This window comes from Zonotrichia leucophrys, chromosome Z (genome assembly GCF_028769735.1).
Source record: "Zonotrichia leucophrys gambelii isolate GWCS_2022_RI chromosome Z, RI_Zleu_2.0, whole genome shotgun sequence".
NCBI classification, from domain to species: Eukaryota; Metazoa; Chordata; class Aves; order Passeriformes; family Passerellidae; genus Zonotrichia; species Zonotrichia leucophrys.
This window is the reverse complement of record NC_088200.1, coordinates 34,852,278-34,876,199: the sequence shown is the minus strand read 5'-3', so window position 1 is coordinate 34,876,199 and position 23,922 is coordinate 34,852,278. Positions and strand designations below refer to the sequence as shown.

Genomic DNA, 23,922 nt, shown 5'->3' with positions numbered 1-23,922 from the left:
ATTCTGCATGCTACTATGATTTCTGACATTTCTCCTATTTTTTTCCATGCATTTTTCTTTTAAATTGATGTAAAAGATTTTAGGAAATAATGTAGCTCATGATCCTCAAGTATTACAATGAAATCCCTGTTTAACACATTTCTGTTCCTTCCCCTAAAGTTAAAATCTTTCCAAAATTTGGAAAGTAAATGTCTTTGCTGTAAAGCCTAGAAAAATGATCTTGCTGCTTCAAATTATTCAATTTGGAGGAACTACTATTGAATCACTCTTCTTTTATTAGTAGGAGCAACTACTGAGTAACTCTTCACTTAAAGTTTTACCTAACAGACTATGTGTCTGCCTAAACCTTTGCAAGACATTAGTGGTATCTGCACATTACCTAATCTGAAGTTGTAACTTGTACGATCACAGAGTTCTACTCCTCGTTCCTACTGTATGAGCTCCTAGCAGTCATGCAGTCTTCCATGCCAGTAATTCTGCTCAACGTCTGCAGTCTTAGCTATGTGCTCATGTGGCACATGGACACTCATCATCCTTGTTTTCTTCTAACCATCATGCTAGCATTTGATGCTGGAATGGTTGCTTCACTTTATGAGAGGAAACAATCTTTATAAGAGTTAAAAAGGTCTTTGTTACAGCTTGGTTTTATTATTGGTCCATTCCCTATAAAACTGTGATCTATTTCGTTGGAGCAGACTACTAATCAAGACAGATCACTTGACGGCCTACTCAGCAGTTGAACATCTTAGACTGAAAAAACTTGATGGGTTTTCTTGTCAGCCTATCTGAGCACTCCTCACCACCACCTGAGTTTGGCATAAACATTGCAAATCTCACAAGTCATAGAAAATTTGAGAGAACCAGGATTTGGAGGAATAATATGAAGTCAGTTCCTTACACAAGACTTCATAAACATAAGTATCCAAGTATAGCTCTCACAGAAGGAGCTTGATCTCCTCTTTCTGAGGAAAAAAAGTAAATTCAGATTATGATAGTTTTGTTTGCTAAGAAAGTCTCTGGTTCAGTTAATGAAAAGCAATGAATAAAACCAGTTCTAGAAGACTTGAGATTTTTTTGCTAAGAAAGACATTTTTATCTAAAGCAATTCACCCATTCTCTACTAAGAGTTATTTTTCAATAAACTTACTAGCATTTCATAAATCAGAATGAAGGATTTCTGAGCTCTTTCTTGCAACAGAATTAGAAACAGTCTGTCTGTACATCCAGGATTGCCCCATCCCAGGCCAGAATCTGGGATGTTAAATTTTACATGGTTGGTGATTGTCCATCTCTCTATTTTGTTACAATCTCTCTGCAGGGCCTCTCTGCCCTCAAAGGAGTCAAAGGCTCCTCGCAGTTTAATGTAGCCAGCAAACTGTATTCCTTCAAATCCTGTGTCCAGGTGAATGAGTATGTTGAAGAGGACAGAGCCCTGCAGAACCCCACTAGCTGACTGGATGCCAGCCTGATGTTTTTGTAAAATACCTAGTATTCTTTCCAAAGAAAACCTCCCATCACAGTTTCATAATTGCCTTGGAAGACATAGGACAGATTATTCCTCTGTGCACAAATTATTATCAGAGAAAAGTCACAATGTCAAATGTGTGATTTGAAGCACCAGCAACCATACAGGAAAATACATTATTTTCATCCAATCTTGCATTCATTCATGCATGCATGCATTCATTCATGTTTAGCTCAAAGAGAAGCAAATACACAGTTGTGAGTGCACACAGCATTTGGACTACCAACATATATTGAGCCATGATATATATGGCCATGGGTGAATATATATGGGAAAACAACATGACTTCATGTGCTGTCACCATAACTGAGATATATGTATGATTGGAAATAATACGATGTGATGTACTTCTGTTGATTGTGCAAAACCTGCCTTGTAAATTTTTAAAAAGTATTTTACACTTCATAGCAACCAAGAAGTTGAAAGTGCTTTGCTTAGAAACTATGCTTTTATGATTTGTCCCATTTCCGTACCATTTTATGTCTGACAGTATACTTCACAGTACTTCACAAAAAGTGAGAAACGTCTGCATAAATCAGAGCAGACCCTGAAGCAAGTATTGCTTTCCTTACTGATACACGCAAAATCAATGTTGTTTACCTAGAGTACTCCTCCTGACCTGTTGACAGAAGGGCCTGATTGTAATGACTGTCAGCACAAAGATCAGAGTAAGGATACATGTAGAGCTATTAAAAATCATAGAAGTGCTAACACTAGTGTGCCTCACAGTCTGCATTATTATGTGGGGAAAAAAATACACATTTGAATAGCAAAAAAGAACAGGTTTACCGCCATAACCTTTTTATTTTGTCTGACGTGCCACAACTTTTTTTTATTTAAATGAAACTCCAAATAATTTCTCTAGAAAGCATGTAAGGAAATTCAGGATCTGCTGGTTTTGAAAGTGCTGCATCAATGTAGACTGTTTTAGTAGCACTGAATTTCACATTTAAACCATAGCTCTGAACTAAAGGTGCTCCTTTGCTTTCATTTGCATCTTTTGGACCAGGTTTTTCAAACTGCACTGTCAGCATTTTTGAGGAAGTATTTAAAAAGTCTTTTGAACTGTTGGAAATGCTTGAATACTTCCAAGAGGCCTTTTTAATGCTTCCCTCCCACGGAAGCGGGTTTTTGTGACCGTGGTTCAGAGCCAAACCTTCCCTACTATCCTTGAAGAACCTTTGTACAAGTCACCTGAAGCCACCAGCCGGGTTAACTATTTACCATCCCAACAGGAGGCGGGAACGAGAGACTAAATGCGTGTTTTACCGAGTAAGGCTTTCTACCTTCGCACGTCCACTTCCCTCGCCAGCCCAGCCCGGCTGTCCCGACCCGCCCTGACGGCCGCGGGAGCGGAGGGCCGGGGAGGCCGCACGGGCTGCTCGGGGGCCGGGACACCCACGCACACACCGCGCCAGGCCGCCCCTGCCCGCCCCCGGTCCGGCTGCCCTCCGGAGAGCCCCGGGCCTCCTTCCCCCGGCTCCCAGACAGCGCTAAACTACCGAAGGCGGGACACAGCCCCATTGCCCCACAGGAGCAGCCGCGAACACGACACCGGCCCGTAACTGCAGGCCCTCCAACCAGCAGCTTACGCCAACCCTCAGCCAGTCCTGGGACCGGCCCTTCTCGCACTCCGCCTCGCCCCCGCCCCGCCCCACTCCGCCCGGCTCCGGCATGAGCTCCGCTCCCGCCCGCCCCGGGAGCCGCCGCTCCGCCTTCATCCCTGTCTCCATCCCAGGGCCATCCCACTCGTAACTTCACTTCCGGGCTGCCATTTTGGGCGGTCCGTGGCTGGTCGGTGCGGCAGGGCGGGCTCGGCTCGGCCCGGGCCGCGGGGCTGTGACAGGGGCTGTGACAGGGGCTGTGGCAGCCGCGGCGGGGACGCCGGAGCCGGGCACTGTCGGGACGCCGCCGCAGGGGCAGAGCCGCCGGCCGGGGACCGCAGCGCCCGCCTGCCCCCGCCATGTCGGACTTCGACAGCAACCCCTTCGCCGACCCGGACCTCAACAACCCCTTCAAGGTGAGGGGGCCGTGCGGTTTCCTTGGTGTCGGTCTGCGCCGAGCCTCGGAGTTTCCGCGAGAGGAAAGCAAGGAAGGAAAGGGAGGAGGGAAGGAAGGGCCCCGTGGCAGCTGCGGGCCGGGGTCTCTGCCCTGAGAGGGCTGCGGAGACTCGGAGTGGGGTGGGGGCAGGGCGCGGAGGAAAGGCAGCGTTTCACAACTTCAGAGCTCCGTGTTTCCATCTGTACCTAAAATAATACGAGTCGTATTTCAGATGCGTTATTTCGATGGAAAATAAAGAGAAAAGTTTGGGGTTTTTTATTTTGACACTAGCTTTGTGCTAGAGGTAATGCTACTACTATGTTTTTTTTTTTTTTATTTCGCCTGGTTGAGCTAAATAGTTAAATTTAATGAATTAGAGAATTTACCCTCTTCTTCTCTAGTTTCCTCCCACTGCCTTTAAGCTTAGTTGTTCCCTTACCTTTGTCTGAAGCAATCAGGGTACCAATGGCTGGCATGAATTCTATGCTGCATTTCAAACTGCTTTTTTTAATGTGCTTTAAAGCTTTTAGGTTTTGCACTGTTGACTTATCATACAGCTGTGAATTGTTTCTTCACTCACTGGCTTCAGTTGTCAAAACGAGCTGACCTCTCTAGATGCTTTCCCTTTGTTTTCTTTGTTGTTTGAATCCAGTTCAACTAACTTCTGAAGCTACCTCCGTTGATAATGTTACTGGACTTTTTGCAGGCACTTTAAAGCACACAGATAGTATATGGCGGTGAGTTTAGAATGTTAGCTGAAATAATTAAGGTTTTTAAAAACTGAGGTGTTACATTTCAAGCCAAGCATACTTCTCTCCGCATAGATGCTGGAAGCATAATGTTCCTAGCACTTGTTCATTAGTGTTGGTCTGAATAATTAGTTTCGTTTTTATGGTCACAAAACTTAGGCAATAGTATTCATTAGCCTAGAATTCCTTCCGCTGAGATGTGTTTTCACTTGTTGTATGCAGTGCAGTGATCTTCCAGGTGAACACAAGTCCTCGTGTTGAGTCTGCTGCCAGCAGTAGTTTGAGCTGGTAGCAGTGTCACTGAGCAGTTCTTTTTGGCACCAAACACTGAAAATGTGTCATTCTAGAATGCGTCTTCAGCAACAGAAATACATGATGCTTTTCCTCCTACTTCAGTCATTCTTGTAATAGTTAATCAAATAACACCTAGCAAAATCCAGGGGAGTAAGGGATATTAGATGCAAAATAGCTGTCTCTGCAGTGCTCATCAGGCTGTGTAACTGGCCCTGTGTAGTGCTGTGAGACCTAAACTAGACACACACCTGAATTATACTTCTGCTTTGAAGATACTGCTTAAAGTGCAAAAGGTTATTCCACTTTCTCTGTAGGGAAAGACTTCTGTTGTTACTGTTGGGCAGAATCCATGCTCTCTTCTCATCTGCACTGCATAGTGATAAAAGGACTCTGTAACAGCTTCTCTGTAACTTGAACTCTCTATTTGGACTTCTTCATTTGCAGGAGATGGGTCAGGAAAGCTGTGTACTTTTTCAGAGGCTTTTTTCCCTTCCTTCAGTCTTTGCTAGCCTCCATCACATTCTACTGCCCATAAAAGTTATCTTGCATGCCTTTACTTACCTGTGCATTTAACTTGAAGGAGCAAAAGACCTCATATGTAAGCTAAAGCTTGATGGCCATCTTGTTGGCAGAACAGCTTTGAAATTAGTGGGTACTAGTGCATGTATGTATTTATGTTTATGTGTTTTAAAATACTTTATGCATAGAACCAGTATTTCCAGATGGACCTTTACAGCCTAAGTCATACTGTCTAAACACTATCGTAATGTATTCATATTTTTGGCTTTGCTGATAATTTTATGTATGATGTGATTAGTTGTTTTCCTTGCTTTTGAAGCTGCTTCCTGTGCTAATGTAAAATCACAAAGTAGTATGGCAGAGAAGGGGTGGTGGGAAGGCATCAGGTGGAACATTTTTGCCAAGTTCTAAAGACAGATCCTTTTTTTTCTTAAACATTTTGGTTTTACTGGATGTCTGTGATCTACGTGGGAGGTTTCCTGTAACCGTTCCTATGTTTTTTAATAAAAATATTAGAGCAGAGCTCCTTGCTTGTTGTTGAATCACATAAAAGTGTTCTCTGGAAAGACAAAGGTAAAGCATAAACACCTAGTGCTCAGTATTTTGGGTAGTTAATTTACTTTTAGACTTCCAAAAGTATTATCTGCTGGAAAAACTGAAATTAGCTTAGTTGGATTGATCATTAAGTGCTGTGGATTTTGATACAAGTGGTTACTTAACCTTTGCGGTTTTTATTCTTTGTTGTTTTAAAAAAAGCAACAAAATGGACCTGAATCCAGAGTCATATATGCTTTTGAAGTAACAGTTTTCCTCTCTAAATAAATGGGAATAGTATTCTGAGTGCTGTACCAACAAATCCAAAAGATGGGGGTTTTTTGAAAGTCAGAGGGTGCTGAAATAAACAGAAAAGTGACAGGCTAACATTTACAAGGTTTTGATAGCATTTAAGTTGTGCAAAAGAAAATGTATCCATGTACCATACAAATGAAGATGTGAGAATCCTTTTATAATACAATGTATCAGCAATATGAAGAAGTACACAGTTGGTATAACCTCGGGTATCACGATTGGAAGCGAGTTAGTAATGAAATGTATTAATTTCTTTTACTAAGAAGCACTAGTCTTAGTTTGTGAGTGTGAATTCACATTTCGTAAAGTTCTCACTTTCATATGCTGCAGTCCCACAGCACCCAAAGAGGGTGAGCAGAGCAGATGTGGTGATGGTAACTGCATTCAGTGCTAGGCAGGTCTACCGAGAGGAGACTCATCTGAGCCCAGGTTAGAAAGCCAAGCCAGGGCCAGGACCACATCCAGTGAAAGCAGTAAACAGGATCAGCCAACAGTCCTGTGATGATCAGGTAAGGAGTGAGGGTCTGGCCACTTAAGAGGAGTTTGGGAATCCTCGAGGTCCTGACAGTGTGTCTTAAATAGGGTAAAGCAGCATGAAATAAATTTTTTATGACAAAACAAAAGCATGTTTCTAATGTAGCTGTCTCCTTGTGTTTTTTTTTTTTTTTAATGTCATAGGATAGGTGATAGTTGTAGTCTTCTGTCTTGGGAGGTGATATAGTTACAAAGGTTCTGAAATAGCAGTCTCAAAATTCACTGCAAGTATCATTTACTCTGAAACAATCAGCAGTTCATCTACAATAAAAATTGTTGGTTCTTTGTTCTTTGTTTGATTTTTTTTTTCTTTTGTAAACAAACAATCCTACTACTCGGAGAAGTCTTTTTAAGTAGAGCTATGAATTTCACAGGCCCTTGCATCTTGGCTGATAGCACAAGGTTTGAAAACTGACTGTTAATTATCCTACCTTATGAAACAGTTATTTTTGGTGGCTTTAGAATGAGAACTCTAAAGACTGAGTTGTGTGATAAATTCTGTTGGGTCAGTTCATCTGATCTGTTTAGCTCTGAGCAGATGCATGTATTTGATGCCATAGGAATTATGATAGGCCTGAAAACTAAGATACATTTCTGTTCAAATCTGTATGGTGACCTTCAGGGAAATGCCAAATCACTGTGTGACAGGAAGATTTTTCTTTTTTCTTCATCTGATTTAGTGTGGGAGGGCACAATCAGAGCAGACCTCAAATGCATGTATTGTTAAGTATTTGAGTAGTTTCTTTGAGTGGGATGAGGGTTCCAGGCTGTGAGTTGATACCTTTGAATTGTTAATCCAAAAAGACAGATGTTACATAGTTCTGTCATGACTGACATTCTTGTTTGGTTGGCTGAGGTACTCTGCCATACCCAGAAATGGCGCTGAATTTCTCCCACTGAGGTCACAGGATTACTTGAGTCACTAGAGGTAAGTACAGAAGTAATTCCAGTTATAAGTTGGATATTATGCTTAATCTTGACTCACATGAGCGCAGATTTGGTGGGAAATACAACCCAGATGTTTGATACTGAGAGCAGTTGTGTAAACGACTGTCACCTTCTGTGGCAGCAGAATCTGTACAGTTTATATTGTTGTTGCTGAGTGATAGAAACTTAGAGGAAGAAAGAGAAGTGCTGAGTTTTTTATTAAGATTTGGGACCCTTATAACATAAAATGTTTGTGCAGCTTTAGAATGAAGCAGTTTTGTCAATGCCTAAATGCAGAACTGAGTTTTAATTCCTGTATCTGACTATAAAATGTACTGATTTAAGTTGTCTTAAAGTTAGTTTAGAACATAAAATATAGGCATTTTTTCTGACTTTATTATCTGCTTTCCCTTCATGTCTTCAAAAATTATGAATACCCCGAAATCTTGCATAACTTAATGCTGAACATCGTGGTAGTGGGTTGTCCTTTAGCTGTTCTGCATGCAAGTTGGGTGCCAAGAGTAAACTTAACCAGTGCTTTAGGTGCTCTATAATCTGTTAAAAATGTGGAGCGTTTTAATAGTTATTCAGTATCTTATAGCTGCATTTTTCCCTCTGGATTTTTACTTAAGTGTTAGCACATGCTGCCTAGGGTTGCTATTGCAGTGTATACTGAGATCGAATGTTACAAAGAGGAACATACATATATCATAGCTGGGAAAGGAGAATGGTTTGAAAGCAGCTGGGAGATGGGGGTGATACTTTGTAAGCCATTCCAGTACTCCGTTGGAAGGTGAGACTGGTGCAAACTTTAGGACAAATTTGACCTTCTCAGTCTCTGAAGTTCTAGGTTTCAGAGGTGGGGATCTTGCCTTGCTCAGTTGCTTAGAGCCCTTCACAGCTCTGCTTTCATGTGATGAATGTCACATAGAACAGGCAGCATTTGCTATGATAAACTTGAAAAACTCGGAATTATGAAGGAACTGTTATGTGGCTACTTGGGTATTTTTATTATTGGAAGTTCAGAATTTTTCTACCAAATGTTTATTCCACATGTGTGAATTGCAGTTTCAGAGGCTTAATCTGGCATTCTTATGGGATGGAGAAACACTCCAGAACCTGTTCATGTAAAATGTGATGGATAATTTTCTCTTTGTTCAAGAAATCAAAAAAGTTAGACCAATAGTTTCAGGCATTTTGTATAGCATTTTTGCAACAGAAATTAACACTTAATTTTCTGACCCTGTGGTGTTATTTCAGGGAGTACTTCAGAGAGAGCAGGAAGTACAACTGTTACTGTTACAATAACCTCTTCCCACCCCCAGAATCAAAATCCACAAAACTTCAGGATGAATTCTTACTTAAATCTTACTTTCCAACTGTTTTTTTGGTTCTGGGTAGCTTCAGTGATTTTTATTTGAAATTGTGTTCAATTGCTGATGTGTTGTAAAAGCATTAAAATCTCTATCCAGATCAGTGTTTAGTGTTAATAAATTCCATTTCCTGACCTCTACAATAACCACTTTTATTTCCTTGCTAGACCTTGGGGCTAAACTGAAAACATGTTCTGTGCAGAAAATGCTTTTGTCTTTTGATGGAAGAGTAGGTATTCCTCAAAGTGAAAAGTTTTTTCAGCAGTATGAATGACGGTTTGGACAGGCTGATTCCTAGTTCACGATATTCCCTTCACTTAAAATCACAACAAACAGTATAAGCTTAGCTGATGCTGTTTTTCAGATTATTACTATATTGTGTATTTTATATAAATTGTTTACTGGTGGGGGAAAAATTCTGGACCCATGTCCAGTGAAGAGTAATACCAACCATTTTTAGAGATGTATTTACTTCTTCAGTCTTTAATTTGGTAATGTCTTCCATGTTAGTGAAACTGGTAGCTGATGACTAGTTTTGATCTCCTAGACGACAGAGGGTCTATTCACTTCAATAGTGAATTTTGTTTTTCAGAAGTCTGTAAATGCTCACATAGAATGGATTGTTCTGCTCTGTTTTAAACATCCTTGTTTGTAGTTAATTGTGTTAGTACATCCTCTGTGATAACTGAGAATTCAATTAATTTTATCTATACCTGAGTGATGTGAGCATAATTTGTTACCTTGACACAGAAGATGCTTTTAATTGTTCTATAGGTGCTCTTGCCAGTATGAAGTATAAATGTGTTGCATTTTCTGTGTTTGTTTCCTCAGTTTCACCTTGTTGAAGTGTTTTTTATGACTTTCCCATTCTTGGCATAAGAAATAGGTTGCTGCTTGTACCTATCTTGTCAGGATTTAAAAAAGTACGTTAATATTTCATTTTGAGATTGACGGTACTGGAGAGAGACTGCAAGAAGCAGGTAAAAGGAAAGATTTAGATGGAAAATGGCTAAATTAATTAAATTGTGCTACTTTCTTAAAACTTCGGTCTCCTAACTAATTCAGACCTTGAAAATGTTGTCTGAAATGACTGTGTGACTTAAATGCATCAATAGCTACAATAGCTGGATATGAAAAATAGTCTGTTTTTAATTCTGTTCTGTGATTGTATGACTAATTGTTAAATAAAAAGATCAGAAGCTCTGGGTTTGAACTGGCAGGAGTTTGGGTGAGATAAGAATGGGTAGAACATGAGATACAGAAAATAAATTATTACAGCACAGATTCACTTACTCTTGTGTAATATTAGTTTTTACTGTTTTTAACCAGTAGAACATGCATGTCATGCAAAATAGAAATTTGACAGCAATCATTTAAAGGCTTAGCTTCTGAGTATGTCATTCTGCACAACATGTATTGGTTGTATTCATTATTCAAACCCTGAACAATTTCTAAATTCAGTGGGTTTTTTTATTCTGCATCAGTGAGTATGAGTGCTTCACAATTTTCATCACTGTGTTTAGATGAGTTGGCATTTGCCCCATTTTTAAAATAAGATGCAATGAGTGTAAGGTAAATAATTCAAAACAATTCTTTGTGTTTTGTGGGATGTAGTGTCTAATATCTTCAGAAATGTTGTAAGTAGTGTTTTGAAATATGAAGTGTAGCTCCTGTTAGTATCAGTCATTTGATGCGCGGTAGGTGTTCAGAACAATTAGAATAGCACCTACACCTGGGCACCCTGACTGTGAAGAGCTGAGGATGGTGGTATGGCATGGTTTGAGCCTGGCACAGAGCTAGTGCTCCCCATGAAAATGCCTCACCCTGGTGTCTGCTGTGAGATGTGACCAGGAATAAGCAAAACAGGCTCTAACTTAAACATAAAGGACACTTTATTACTTAAACTACAGGAAAATAGGGAAAGACTATAAGGAAAAAGAAGAAAAGAATTGAAAACCTTACAAAAAAAACCATTTTCCTCCTCCCCACCACCTGACTTTCTCAATCCAATACATTCTCCCAAAACACCCGGTACGACACTTTAGTATACTCAAACATCAGTTCATGAAGAGGAAAGGAGTCCTTCTCGTTCCATAGGCTTCTCCTGGAAACACACTGAAACCTCGTGTGCTTCTCTGTTACTTCGGCACCGCCCGGAAAAAAAAGTCCTTCTGCCGCTTGTAACATCGTCCTTCCATGCCCAGTGCTCTCACCACTGAGACATGGACCAGAGCTGCTTTTAGGGTTGTCTTTCAAGGATGCCTTGTCTCACTCCAAAAAGGCACAGTTTCTGCTTTTGGGACATCTGTCCCCCCCATATTTTTCCAACCCCCTGGGGCCGGGGGGTCCTCACGAAGAACCTTCCTGGTTTTGAGGCACTGCCTCCCCCTAAATGCAGTCTGTGTCACAGGAACAACTGAGTCCATAGCCACGAGAAAAGTCCAGCCAAAAGGCCACTCCAAATCATCTCTCCCCATCCAATCATCTCTACATCTCATCTCTTATCTCCCTTCTTATTCAGCTTCGAGGAGGATTAGCATTTTTGCAAGGCCCCAATCATGCAAGAAAGGGTTAAAAGTTTTCAGTCTCTGTCGGTCTGGAGCGACTCCCACGCACGCTGCCCACACGCTGCCGCTCCGGCCGGGCACTCTCCCTCCTTCTCCTCCTGGCTGGCTGCTCTCCTGGGGGAGGGGGGGGGGGGGGGGGGGGGGGGGGGGGCTGGCTGGCTGCCCGAGGGCTGACTCTCTGGGATCTTCCACCCTTCCATCTTCGAAGCCCCCTCAACCCCATCTCTGTCCAGGCCCCGGGCCTACCGCATGGCCAGCCCCTCCCCCGCCCAGCAGCAACAGGCTGGGCGGGGGAGAGAGATCTGAACTCCTCGCCGCGATGTCTAAAAGAGGGAGTTCCAAGGGCAGTGCCCTGCTTTTAACCCCTGTGTATTCTCGGAGGTGTGTCCAAACCCCACTGGCCACACCGGACGCCAGTCTCAAACCCAAAACCTTCATTGGTTTGACCACAGCTTCCCAGAATTCTCACTCCTTCCTGGTCAAACCACGACATGGTAGCAGTGAATGAGTTATAGGAGAGATACAAATTTCCAGACTGGTACTTGCCTCCTTCAGCTGTGGCATTCCTGTTTTCCTGAGATGATTGGTTTACTTGAGTCTTTCTGTCACAAACTTCAATAGAAGTCTTCACTATGTAATTCAAGTTGTCAGAATGCAGAGTTTCAATGCTACTTGGAGTGGTGGAGTTCTGTATTTCTATACAATTGTATTTTCTTCCTTTGCTGAGTAATGAAGCTTTACTTGAATAGAGCTTTTATTGAATGTCCTCTGGGTCATTCAGGTTTTTTTTAGAACTACTGCTACTTTAGTAAAAAATAGCAATGTTTGGCAGTGGTGTAGCAATTGTTAATTCAAAATGACAGTTGACTTTTGACAAAGGGCTTCTTGTTCTAATCACTGTGTGTGTATTTAAGTGTTGAACTTATTCTTGAGTGCTAAGACTTGCTCTAGTATACCCTGTTGTCTCAGCATATGTTCTCTTTCATTGTTAGTGTTGGAATGTCACAGTAGATGTACAGGGAGATCTGAGGAGTTTTTAACCATGGTCTTCTTGGAAACTTGAAGAAAAAAGGCTTTCTTTCATCAGATATTGATTCTTGTTTGTATGTTTTATTTTCTGAATATAGGTTGCTCTTCTGGATTTGACTTGACCATTGTTTCATGCTTTTTGGAAATGGTTGCTGTTCAGTGGGTGTCTCATGAGTCTGATATTGTAGTTATTCAAATAATTGAATTTACAGTCTGCAGGCTGATTTGGTTCAGTTATTTGGTTAGCAGTGCACTCTTCAAACACAAGTTCAATGTTGAAATATGCTTTTTAAACCTAAAATCCTAAGTACTATTCAAGTCATAATAATTAGACCTGCCATTTCTCTGGGTGGCTGGTGGTTAGCAATCACAAGTTGCACATGTGTGTATACTTGAACATTTTTCTGTGGAAGAGGGAATTATATGAGAGCATTCTTGAAAGGGGTATCACATTGAAAGCATGAACAAAGTGTTTTGTGCTCTGCTAATTGACATTAATGTAATTAATGTAATTAATTCCAGTAAAGACTGAAATAAGCATACTAGGCCTTACTAGGATGGAGTTAATTTTTTTCATAGCAGTCCCTGTTGTACTGTGCTTCAGATTTGTGACCAAAACAGTGCTGGGAAGGCACCGATGTGCTTGCACATTGCTGCGCAGTCCTTGCACAGCACCAAGACCATCTTTGTTTCACACTCTTGCTTCCTCTCAGGGAGTGGACTCAGGCAAGAAGCTGGGAGGGGCACGGGCAGAACTGTTGACCCCAGCTGACCAGAGGGACCTTGCATGCTGCATAACATTGTGCTTGGCAGCAAGGCTGGCAGTGGTGGTAGTAAGTGGTGGAGCTGCTCCAAGCAATCATTGCTCCGAAGCTGAATGGACATGGTGGGAGGTGGTGAGCAATTGCCTTTGCTTGACTTGAGGGGTTTTGTTGCCTTTTTTTTTTTTTTTCTTTTTGCCTCTACCTTCCCCTCTCCCCTCCCACCTTTAAACTGTCTCTTTTCTTAACAGCCACAAGTTGTATTTGCTTTTTCCTTTCCGGTTCTCTCCCATATCCCACTGCCCAATGTATAATTCAAATGTTATATTTAATTATTTGCGTATTTTTATGTACTTTTCTGTTCAACATTTCAAGTAATTTCAGGTTGAATTTTGACAGGAAGCGTACTCATGGCACCATGTTTACCCTCTTTTTTGTGGTTCATCTGCTCAGTCTTTTGTGATCGCCATTTTAGCAAATAAAATAGTAACAATTAATTAGTTTACCAGTTTATGTAAGACCTGATGATAGTCATTAGTTGTAACAATGTATTTGAGTCTAGCATGGTAACTATCAAAGGTTTGTGAGGGACACTCACCAGCATGGCTGTTTTGAAGCAGCTAATTAAAGATGAGTCAAATATAAGAAAGCTGATATTGAATTGCATTTAACATTGTTTTATATGCATCTTTAGAAAGGATTATTCTTGTTCAGGGACCACTGGAGTACTGTTTTGGAGCTAAATGTATGCTTTAATGGAAAGTGGTTTGTGACCAGAGGGTGTTTTAAGTATGCTTATATATATGAATTTGTTTAAAATAGACAACATATAATTTTTTAATTTTTGAGACAATGATTTTTCTTAAGCTTTTTTGTAGCAAACTTTTAAAATTGCCTTATATGAACAATTTTGTGAGTATAGCTATTGGAATAAACATACTTGTTTTCATTTGCTCTGTTCCTTTGAATTTTAGAAGTGGTTGGTGTTCTGCCCTGTTTTTTTTCCATAGCTGTAAATAAGTTGACTGCAGCCATTAAGAAAGTCCTCTTCCTGCATCTGCAGATAAAGTTCCTGCTTGCAAGACTAAGCTAAGGCCATAATAGATGCTGATTCTAAAAAAGCAAAGTCTGCATTTAAACTTGATTTTTATTTCATTTTGCTGAATAATTTCTGTATTAACTTAACTGTAGATTAAGTCACTTTTTTAAAAAGGAAGTGACTTAAGTCACTTTTAAAAAAAATGTAATAGGATCATAGAACAGCTTAGGTGATAAGGGGTGTTAAGGATAATCTAGTTCCACCTCTCCAGCCCATAGGTGGGGACACCTTCCACTAGACCAGGTTGCCCAGAGCTCCATCCAGCCTGGCCTTGAACACTTCTGGGGATGGGGCATGCACGACTCTCTTGGGCAACCTATTTTGGTGTCTCACCACCCTCACAGTAAAGAATTCCTTCACAATATCTAATCTAAACCTACTCTCGTTCAGCTTGAATCCATGCCCCTATTCCTACACGTCACTACATGCTCTTGTAAAAAGTCTCTCTCTTTCTTGTAGGTTCCCTTCAGGTACTGGAAGGCCACAATTAGGTCACCCTGAAACCTTCTCTTTTCCAGGCTGAAAAACCCCAATTCTCTCAGCCTGTCCTCACAGGAGCGGTGCTCCATCCCTCTGATCTCTCTGTGGCCTCCTCTGGACTCCCTCCAGCAGGTCCCTGTCCCTCCTGTGCTGTGCCCCCAGAGCTGATGCAGCCCTGCAGGTGGGGTCTCAGCAGAGCAGAGGGGCAGAATCCCCTCCCTGCCCTGCTGCCCACCCTGCTCTGGATGCAGCCCAGGACACGTGTGGCTCTCTGGGCTGGCAGTGCCCATGGCTGGGGCATGTCCAGCCTCTCAGCCACCAGCACCCCCAATTCCTTCTGGGCAGGGCTGCTGGGATCTGTTCATGCCCAGCCTGTGCTGGTACCAGGGCTGCTCTGACCCACGGGCACCACCTTGCCCTTGTTAAACCTCATGAGATTCCCATGGGCCCTCTTCTAGAGCTTGTCCAGGTCTTTTTGGATGGCATGTCATCCTTCAGCTGTGTCAACTGCACCACTCAGCTTGGGGTCATTTGCAGATTTGTTGAGTGTGCACTCAATCTGTCTACGTCTTTAATGAAGATATTAAATAATACTGGTCCCAGTACAGATCTTTGAGGGACACTTGTCACTGATGTCCTCAATCACCTGCCTGTCCTCCATGTGCCTTAGCACAGCTGCTGGGAGGATCTGTTCCATCATCTTCCCAGGCGCAGAAGCAAGGCTGACAAGTCAGTAGTTCCCAGGGTTCTCCTTTCTGCCCTTCTTAAAAATGGCTACTGTGTTTCCCCTTTTCCAGTCACCTGGGACTTGCCCTGAGCACCATGATGTTGCAAATGTCATGGAGGGTGGCTCGGCACCTACATCAGGCAATTACCCCAAGACTCTGGGATGCATCTTGTCAGGTCCAACAGACTTAAGAAAATTTCAGTCTCTCAGGTGGTCATGAATCTGATCTTCTCTTACAGTGGGTAGTACTTTGTTCTCTCAGTTCTTTTCCTGTCAACTATCCACTTCAGTGGTGTAGGAAGAGAGGTGCCTGTGAAGACTAAGGCAAAAATGTTGAGTACCTCAACCTTCTCTTCCTTCATTGTTACCAGTTTTCCATTGTTACCAGCTGCATTTTTGGGGGTGAACTTCTTTAACCTTCCTTTTCTGCTTAACATACCTGTAGAAGCCATTATTGTTATCCTTTGTGTTGCATGTAAAGGTTTTAAGTCTATCTCTCTTCAAAGGGAATATGAAGGTAAATATATGTAACTATATATTTATTTTCTCTACAGTCTTTATCAACTCCAGTTTTTTTTTTCTAATGTTGAACTAGACTGTTAGAAATAAGAAAATATCTATATATATCTATATATCTAAACATCATAGTTATAAAATAAGAAAATACTTACATATATAAGTATATATGTAGCTCTTTTTTATGTTTGGTGTACATATAGAATATGGTACATTTATGTAAATATGTAACTAACGGTATTGAATAAATGGATTTACTGATTTTCAAGAAAACCTACCTTTTATCCATTGTTATATTCTGAAAAAGCAAAAATTTTAAGGCGCAGAAACAATAGAACCAGGCATCACATGGAATAAGTACAGGATTTTTCAGAATAAGTTGGTGTGGTCCATTGTGGTGGGCTCTTCTGCAGAACAAAGCCTCCCTGTCAGTAGCACAGAGAAATGTTTAATTTTTTTCTCAAGCTAAATTGTTTTCTCAAGCTAAATCTTGAGCAGTGTTTTTTGCTGTATAATTACTTGAGGTAGAAAAAAGTTAAACTTTTTTCTTAATTTTACTAGTGCAAGTAGAAGCTGAATCAGAAGTGCTTTTGGCATTATGGGACCCTGTTTCTTCAGCTTCATTTTTGTGAAATGCTTTCTCTGTTCTTGATGGGGTTGGGTGTACTTCTGTTTAGGGAAGTCCAAGGGTTACCGGAAGCTCTTTTCTTCTGTTGTGCTTTTCAGGTGTATAGGCTGGAGTCCATGCCTGGTCAACATAGCAGGATAGAGGTTTTTTCCCTTCTCTCATGAGAGCTTTTTTTCCTTATAAATCAAATATGTGACAGATGGAATTTCTGTTAACACTGTGTTAATCTAGGTTTATAAGAAGCTCAGAATTAAATTATGTTAGTTTGGGAGATAAAGAGGTAGATGATTACAGACTTTTTTTAATGAAAACAAACCTTTTTTACTTTGAAACAAAATCTGACTTTTATATGGTATGATGATATGGGTGTCACCTTTTTGATTATATTCATGTGCACAGATTTACACAACTTTCCTCTTCTAGGATCCTTCTGTTACACAAGTGACAAGAAACGTTCCTCCAGGGCTTGATGAGTACAATCCATTCTCTGATTCAAGAACAGTAAGCATGTTTATTTCCTAATCATGCTGTTAATCTTTCATTTGTGAAGTTTTCTTTTCAGAATTGGGACTGATGTTGTAGAATGGGCTGGCTACAGGTGGTGGAAGATGTGGAAGAATAGATAGTTACTTTAAGTATTTGGAGGATGCATTGGCAAGGTTGATTTCACAGAGCTTTGACTTGTTAAGGAAGATTGGCCCTCTGAAAGGAGACCAAAACAGAACTGTGGTTTTTTTCCTGTTTTTAGTAATTTCTGATAGTTTTACTAAATTATTTTTCCTGGTTTTACAGACTTCTGATAGCCAGTCCTTGTGGTTTTATACATTTCACTAGCTTTGGAGCTCATGAGTGTGGCACACTTACCCAGCGTTTTGCTTCTGATTTTTGTTTCACTTAATGAAAATGCTGTTCAGAATAAGGAAAACATTGTGTTTAAATAATCATCCACAGGCTTTGTATAGTGGTGCAGTAGTGAAAGGAAAAAATTATGTCAGAGAAACAGTTGCTTTATGCCTCTAGTTTATATTGTTTCAATGTACCTTGTGCTTTTCTTTTCTGTTGTGGGGAGGAATACAAGAAATAGGATAGTAAATTCATACTGTAACCGCATTTTTCAATGCTGCTTTTGACAGTGAAGATCTTGTGCAAGATTATTAAAGTATGTGGTTAGTTATTGTCTGTCAGTATAATTCATAAATATTTAATACCATATTTTTAAAATCCAGTCTTACTTTTTATGACAAATCTGGTAGTACTGTTAGGGAGTGTTCATATTTGAGTATTTGCAATGCCATGGATGGAGCAACAGAATTCACTTGTGAGAGAGAAGGAGCTTATGTTAATTGATATAAACCAGCACTTTAACAAAGTTGCATAGGAAATGCAAATGTGGTGGTAAAGTGGTTTAACAAGATTTGATGGTGAGGTGCATTTGATTACTGCCCAGAGGACACAGTCAGAAAAAGCTTTCAGGAAGGCCTTCCTGTTTGGTCATGAGGTTCAGAAAGGGCCCCACTGCTTTCTGGACTCCTTTCTGAGGGCCGGGGGTTTGGTATGTATGGATCCAGACCTAGTCCCAGATTTTGTCAGTGATATATGTCTAAAGGACTACATGTGCACAATCAGCCCTTTCTATCATTTAGCTAAGATTTCAAAGTTTAGTGTCAGTTACTGAAAATCTGTTGTGGCAAGAATTTATCTGCCTTGAGAAGCAATGCAGAGGTGTGTCCCTATTTAAGGGGAGGTCCTGGTGTGTAGCCCATTGCTGTATTGGAGAGCTCAAGGGGCCCTGGGCTGTGCACTGCTTATGAAGTAAGGGGATTGATTTGTGGTCATATTTGGATACCAATTGCAGAAGTTAGCTTCTTCTAAACTTGGCTTGAGTCAAATCTTTGTTAGCAAGATGTTTAGCTGGGTGCATTGCTCAGATCAACTCTTGGGTACTGTTATCTGTTTCCCCCAAGACTTTCTTAAGAGCTAGTTGTAGTTTTCACAACCAGATGGATCCACTGCAACTGTCGCTGGTGATAACTTGAGTAAGATTGTGGGAAATAATGGGAGCAGGGAGAGCAGACTCGCATAGCAATGAAACAGTAAGATCTCATACAGTTTTAAAATTCTGTGTGGAGGAAGCTTGGTTTTGGGTATGCCTTGGATCAGCTGTTTAAGGCAGAATATTTACAACTAGCAACAATGTTAAGTAAGTCTCCAAAATTATTTTCTCCTAGGTCACAATATCAGGAATTATGTTAGATTTTGTTTTATCAAGCTTGAAGACTTTTGAAATTACTTTCTATTGACCAGGAAAGATCTACAAGAAGGTAGATCTTGTTTTACAAAAATATAATCTCAAGCTACTCTGACTTCTTTTATTATTTCTGTATTTGTTTTAACATGCAGCTTTGTGGGAAAAGGAGAGCTGAAGCATATGGCTAAGAGTATCTGGCTTTGAACAGTCAGATGTGCTTGGATAGAAAATTCTGATTGCTCATTAGAGATGTTACTCAAAAAGCTGGGCTGATGAAAGAAATCTAAGTCAATGGTCAGATCTACAATGCACTGTGATTCAGTTAATTGGGATAAAATCATTAGTGAAGTTGAATTTTCTGTTGTTGTTTCAAGAGATGTATTTCTGTGAACTTTTTTTGTCCAGCAAATTCCTGGGTAGCTCCCTATCCTTCCATCTTGTGTCTAAACACAGCAGAAAATACAGAATTCTGTAAGAAATGAAACATCATCTGCTCCTAACTTATTCTGGAATTTTTAACCTGTCCCAAATAAATAAACTTCACCTGTATGAGGAATCAATTCAAGAGAGAATGTCTTTTGAACACCTATCTCCAGTCAGCTGTTGAAAACAAGTTTAGTTAGATGACTTTTTTAAACTGTGTTCTGATTGTTTTGAAACTGACTATTGCTGAAACCTTAGGCTGCAAACTACAAACTTTCACTTTGAGAAGCTGAACTATTCTTTAAGTGTTACTTAATTTTGTGAAGGGAGCCTCTAAGACAAATCCAGGCTGAATGATTAAGAAGTTGCGATTGAAGCTGCAAGTCTGTCCAGATAAATACAGCGACACATAAAGAATTCCATAAACAACTAGTAGGCCCCACATCAAAAATCATATGGGACCAAAAGGCATATGCAGAGCACATAAAGAATGTGTGGAGAATGAGGTCATAGGTTGTGAGGGTATAGAAGCCCAGGGACTTCTTTGTTCTAGGTTTCTCTCAAGGTACAGCCAGCTTAAGCTGTCTTTCAGGTACTGAAATGTTCTATAAGGTATTCCCAGAGCCTTTTCTTCTCCAGGCTGAACAAACCCAGCTTTCAGCCTGTCCTCACAGGAGAGGTGCCCCTGACCCTCTTGGTGTCCTTCCTCTGAATTCACTGTTTGTGGTATTCTTAGATTGGGGATCCCAGAGCTGGATGCAGTAATCCAGTTGGGGTGTCATGAGAGGACAGAGGAAGAACAGAATTGCTTCCCCTGACATGCATTCTATGGATGCAGCCCAGGGTGTGAGCACAATGCTAGAGCTTGAGAGTATACTGATGCATACTTCAGTGCTCCTCACTTCTATGAAAAGCCCAGACTGTGCAGCTATGTTTTGCAGAGCTTTTTGTTGAGCGTTATTTTGGGAGCTAAATGATTTTCCAAGGGATTTAAGTGCTTCTGTTTGTTTCATTGTAAGTAGCTGTGGTATTCTTTTTGCTTCTCAGCTTTGATTAGGGTTATAAAAATAAGTACTTTAGTTTGGAAGGAAGACTTAGATCAAACTGAGTTTAAAAAGCACAATGGTAATTTTTTAAAGAGTCATCTTTTAAGAGTTCAAGAGCAAGCAATTTCAAAGTATTGTTATTCAAGAAAGTGAGTCAGAAGGCCAAGTTGGCTGAGCAGGGATCTTTTTCTAGAACTTAAATAAAAATGGGAGGTGTTTAGACATTTAAAAACAAGGACAGATGACACAAGAGGGTTTGTTTGCCACTGCAGGGAGGAGATTTGTGTGGTTAAAGCTTGATGAGCATCCAAGCTGGGCAGCACTGTGGTAGATGACAAAATGACCTTTTAAAAAAGTCAACAGCAAAAGGATGTTCAGAGATAATACTGGTCTATTACTTGATGATGTCAGTCACTTCACCGTTAGGGGTGTGGACAGAGCAGAGATGTTTAGTGCCTTTTTTACCTCTTTTTTACCTCTACCACTGATGGGCCCAGGGACTCTTGTAGTGTTGTGACTTGAAGGCTTTGTAAACTCTGAAGGTGTTCAAGATTTACTGTTCCCCCTGAATGCATGTAAGTCAATGAGGCCTGATGCAATTCATCCCACTGTACTGACGGAGGTAGCTGATCACTATCGTGGGTCCTCTCCACGTTAATTTTCAGTGGTCATGGGAGTCAGGAAAAGAACTAGTTGACTGGAAGCTGGCAAATGTTGTCCCAGTTTTCAGTAAGACGAAGAGGGAAGACTTTGGTAATTCCAGGCCAAGAAGTTTCACTCCAGTGCCTGGTGAAATTATGGAGAAGGGTATTCTGTGAGCAAGAGACAAACACTTTAGAGACAATACAGTCATTAGTCAGAGCCAGAATTGGTCCCTGAGGGGAGGGTCCTGCTTAAACAACTTAAGCTGGGAGTTGGACTCCATGATCCTTATAGATCCCTTTCAGTTTGAAATTATCTATGATCATGATGCTGTCTTCACTAGGTTCTTTGTCTATTGTAGATAATTTATAATACTTGTGCCTATTGTACATTGCTGTGATCTTTGAATAGTAACCTGGGAAAATACATTAAAGCTGTATTGAACTTCTAGCGTTTATTATGAAGCTAAGTAAGTATGAAAACATGGTAGTATCAAAAATATGTACTTTTTTCTGTGCTTAATGAAAGAAAAACTACTGTATTTCAGCAACAGTCTGTATCCTCTGAATACAATGGCTGAAATGTATATTTTGCTGTGATTATATTCTTAACACATGTATTAACCTAGGAGAAATTCTGGAGCGATACCTAGCAAAAATTGGTGAAATAATAAAGTAATAGATTATGGATCTTGAATTTGAAAGTTTCATATGTTACATTACTTCTCTCGTTAGCTGGGTGATATAAGCCTTTGTTAGGTAGAAGGCTCTGGAAGACATTAATAAATTACATTGTGTTTCAGAGTAAGAACAGATGACTCTTAAATGCTGCAATCCTCTGAAACAGTCACTGGTTGTATTAATATTCATGTCTGAACAGAATTAAAATTCCATTTACTTTTACTGAATTCCTTAAAATTCTTTGTGTGTTTATTGAAAGAAATACAAGATAACATGCACTACGGAACTCAGTTGATGTCTTTTTTTCTAAAGATTATAAATATTGAAAGCAGCATATTGAGATTTCAGTTTATTTCAGTAGCACTTCCTTTAAAACATTTAAATTGGTTCTTACATATATAATGAAAATAAGTTTATTAGAATAGGAAAATATTTCTCTATAATTGTCTTTTGTTTTCTTAGCCTCCGCCAGGAAATGTGAAAATGCCGAATGTACCCAGTACCCAGCCAGCAATAATGAAACCAACAGAAGAACCATCTTCCTACACACAAATAGCAAAGGTTTGTTCTGCAACTTTTAAGCACTAGGTTCCTTTTAATAATAATTATTTAAATATGCTTCCGGAATAATGTATTTTATAAGTAAGTATTGCTTTCCAAATTAAAATTAATACTGCCTTTAAGTAATTGGTAATATGTGAATTTGTGCTATATTGGTTCAGTCTTCATAAGTGGAGATGCTTAATTATAGTGAAAAGACTTGGAATATTTATGCCATCTTCATACTTTTTGTCAATATCTGGTGATATTTGTTTTGTTCAGGAGCATGCCTTGGCCCAGGCAGAACTGCTAAAGCGTCAGGAAGAACTGGAAAGAAAAGCAGCTGAGCTAGATCGCAGAGAAAGGGAAATGCAGAGTCTCAATCAGCAAGGGGGTATGCATGAAAAAATATACTTTAAATTTCTGAAATGTCACTTTTCCTTAGAAACTTTTAATTTTAAATGACATTGTGAAGCAGTTTGAAGAGGGATTTTTGTAATGTCTTCAGGAAAAGGAAGTTTATCTCCCTTAAGAAGATGAATGCAGTGAATAAACTGTGCTGTCCTTTCAGATTTTCAGTGAAAAAAATTAAATGTGGCCTCTGTAGCATGTTATTCTCTTTTATCCATTATTCTCATCTACTTTTATTCTAGATTAGTATCTGAGTAACACTACTGAAAAAAATGGAGCATTTTGAGATGAAGTAAAACCAACTTCTTGAAGTAACATTTATGATTTCTCATTTATCTATTTACACCTGCATGAGAACTCTTCTGGTTTGAAACATTTAATTTCTTTTGCTGTGTTAGAAACATAATATTCTACACAAATACCAGAAATATCTATTATATTATTAAACTTTTATAAAATTTTTTGTATGCCACGAACTCTGTGCTGTGCAAAATCAACCATTTTTTACAGCAATTTCACATGTGTGAGGAGATTTACATCCTCTTAACTGCAGATGTTTTTCTACAATTACATTTGTGGGAATATTCCATTTCAAAAGAACCCCAAAACCCAACAAAGCAAACCATTGTATGAAAGGTTGACTTTATCTGGTCATTTCACTTTTATCTACAGTTCTGTTTTACTTTCACACACACTGGTCTTTTTTGAATATGCAGTGTTACAATTCCAAATTGCTTAATTCCTTAGTAATTCAAGTTGTCAGGAGATTTTGTAGAATAGAAAAAAATATTTTCAGTTGGAAGGGACATACAATGAATCACAGAATAGTAATTGAAATGGAATTGGAAGGGGACTCTGGAGGTAATCTCTTCCAAGGCAGCGTCACCTGGAACAGGTGATACAGGAACAGGAATACATCCAGGTGGGTTTTGACAGTCTCCAGACAGGGACACTCCACAAAGCTCTCAATGTAAAGCACTCTTAATGTAAAGAAGTTCTTCCTCATGTTAAGTGAAACTTCTTGTGTTTTAGTTTATTGCTATTGCTTCTTGTCCAGTGTCTGGGCACCCCTGAAAAGTCTGGCACCATCCTCTTGGCACTCACCTCTGAGACATTTATATGCATTGATGAGATCCCCTCTAAGTCTTCTCCTCTCTAGACTAAACAGGCCCAGCTCTCTCAGTCTCTCCTCGTTAAGAGAGGTGCTCCAGACCCCTCATCATCTTTGTGCCCCTTCAGTGGACCCTCTCCAGGAGCTCCTTGTCTCTCTGGTACTGAGGAGCCCAGAGCTGGACACAGCACTCCAGATGTGGCC

General features: G+C 40.2%; 1 protein-coding gene across 1 annotated transcript in view; it reads left to right on the top strand.

Annotated features, from left to right (window-relative positions):
• Window positions 1–3,266: 3,266 nt before the first annotated feature.
• Window positions 3,267–23,922, top strand: part of SCAMP1 (secretory carrier membrane protein 1) — a 39,890-nt gene continuing 19,234 nt past the window's right edge. Inside the window, exons 1-4 of the mRNA XM_064735919.1 lie at window positions 3,267–3,545; window positions 17,041–17,118; window positions 22,119–22,217; window positions 22,479–22,590. Coding sequence (XP_064591989.1) covers window positions 3,489–3,545; window positions 17,041–17,118; window positions 22,119–22,217; window positions 22,479–22,590 — 346 coding nt within the window. The 5' untranslated portion in view covers window positions 3,267–3,488. The remainder of the gene's footprint in view (window positions 3,546–17,040; window positions 17,119–22,118; window positions 22,218–22,478; window positions 22,591–23,922) is intronic.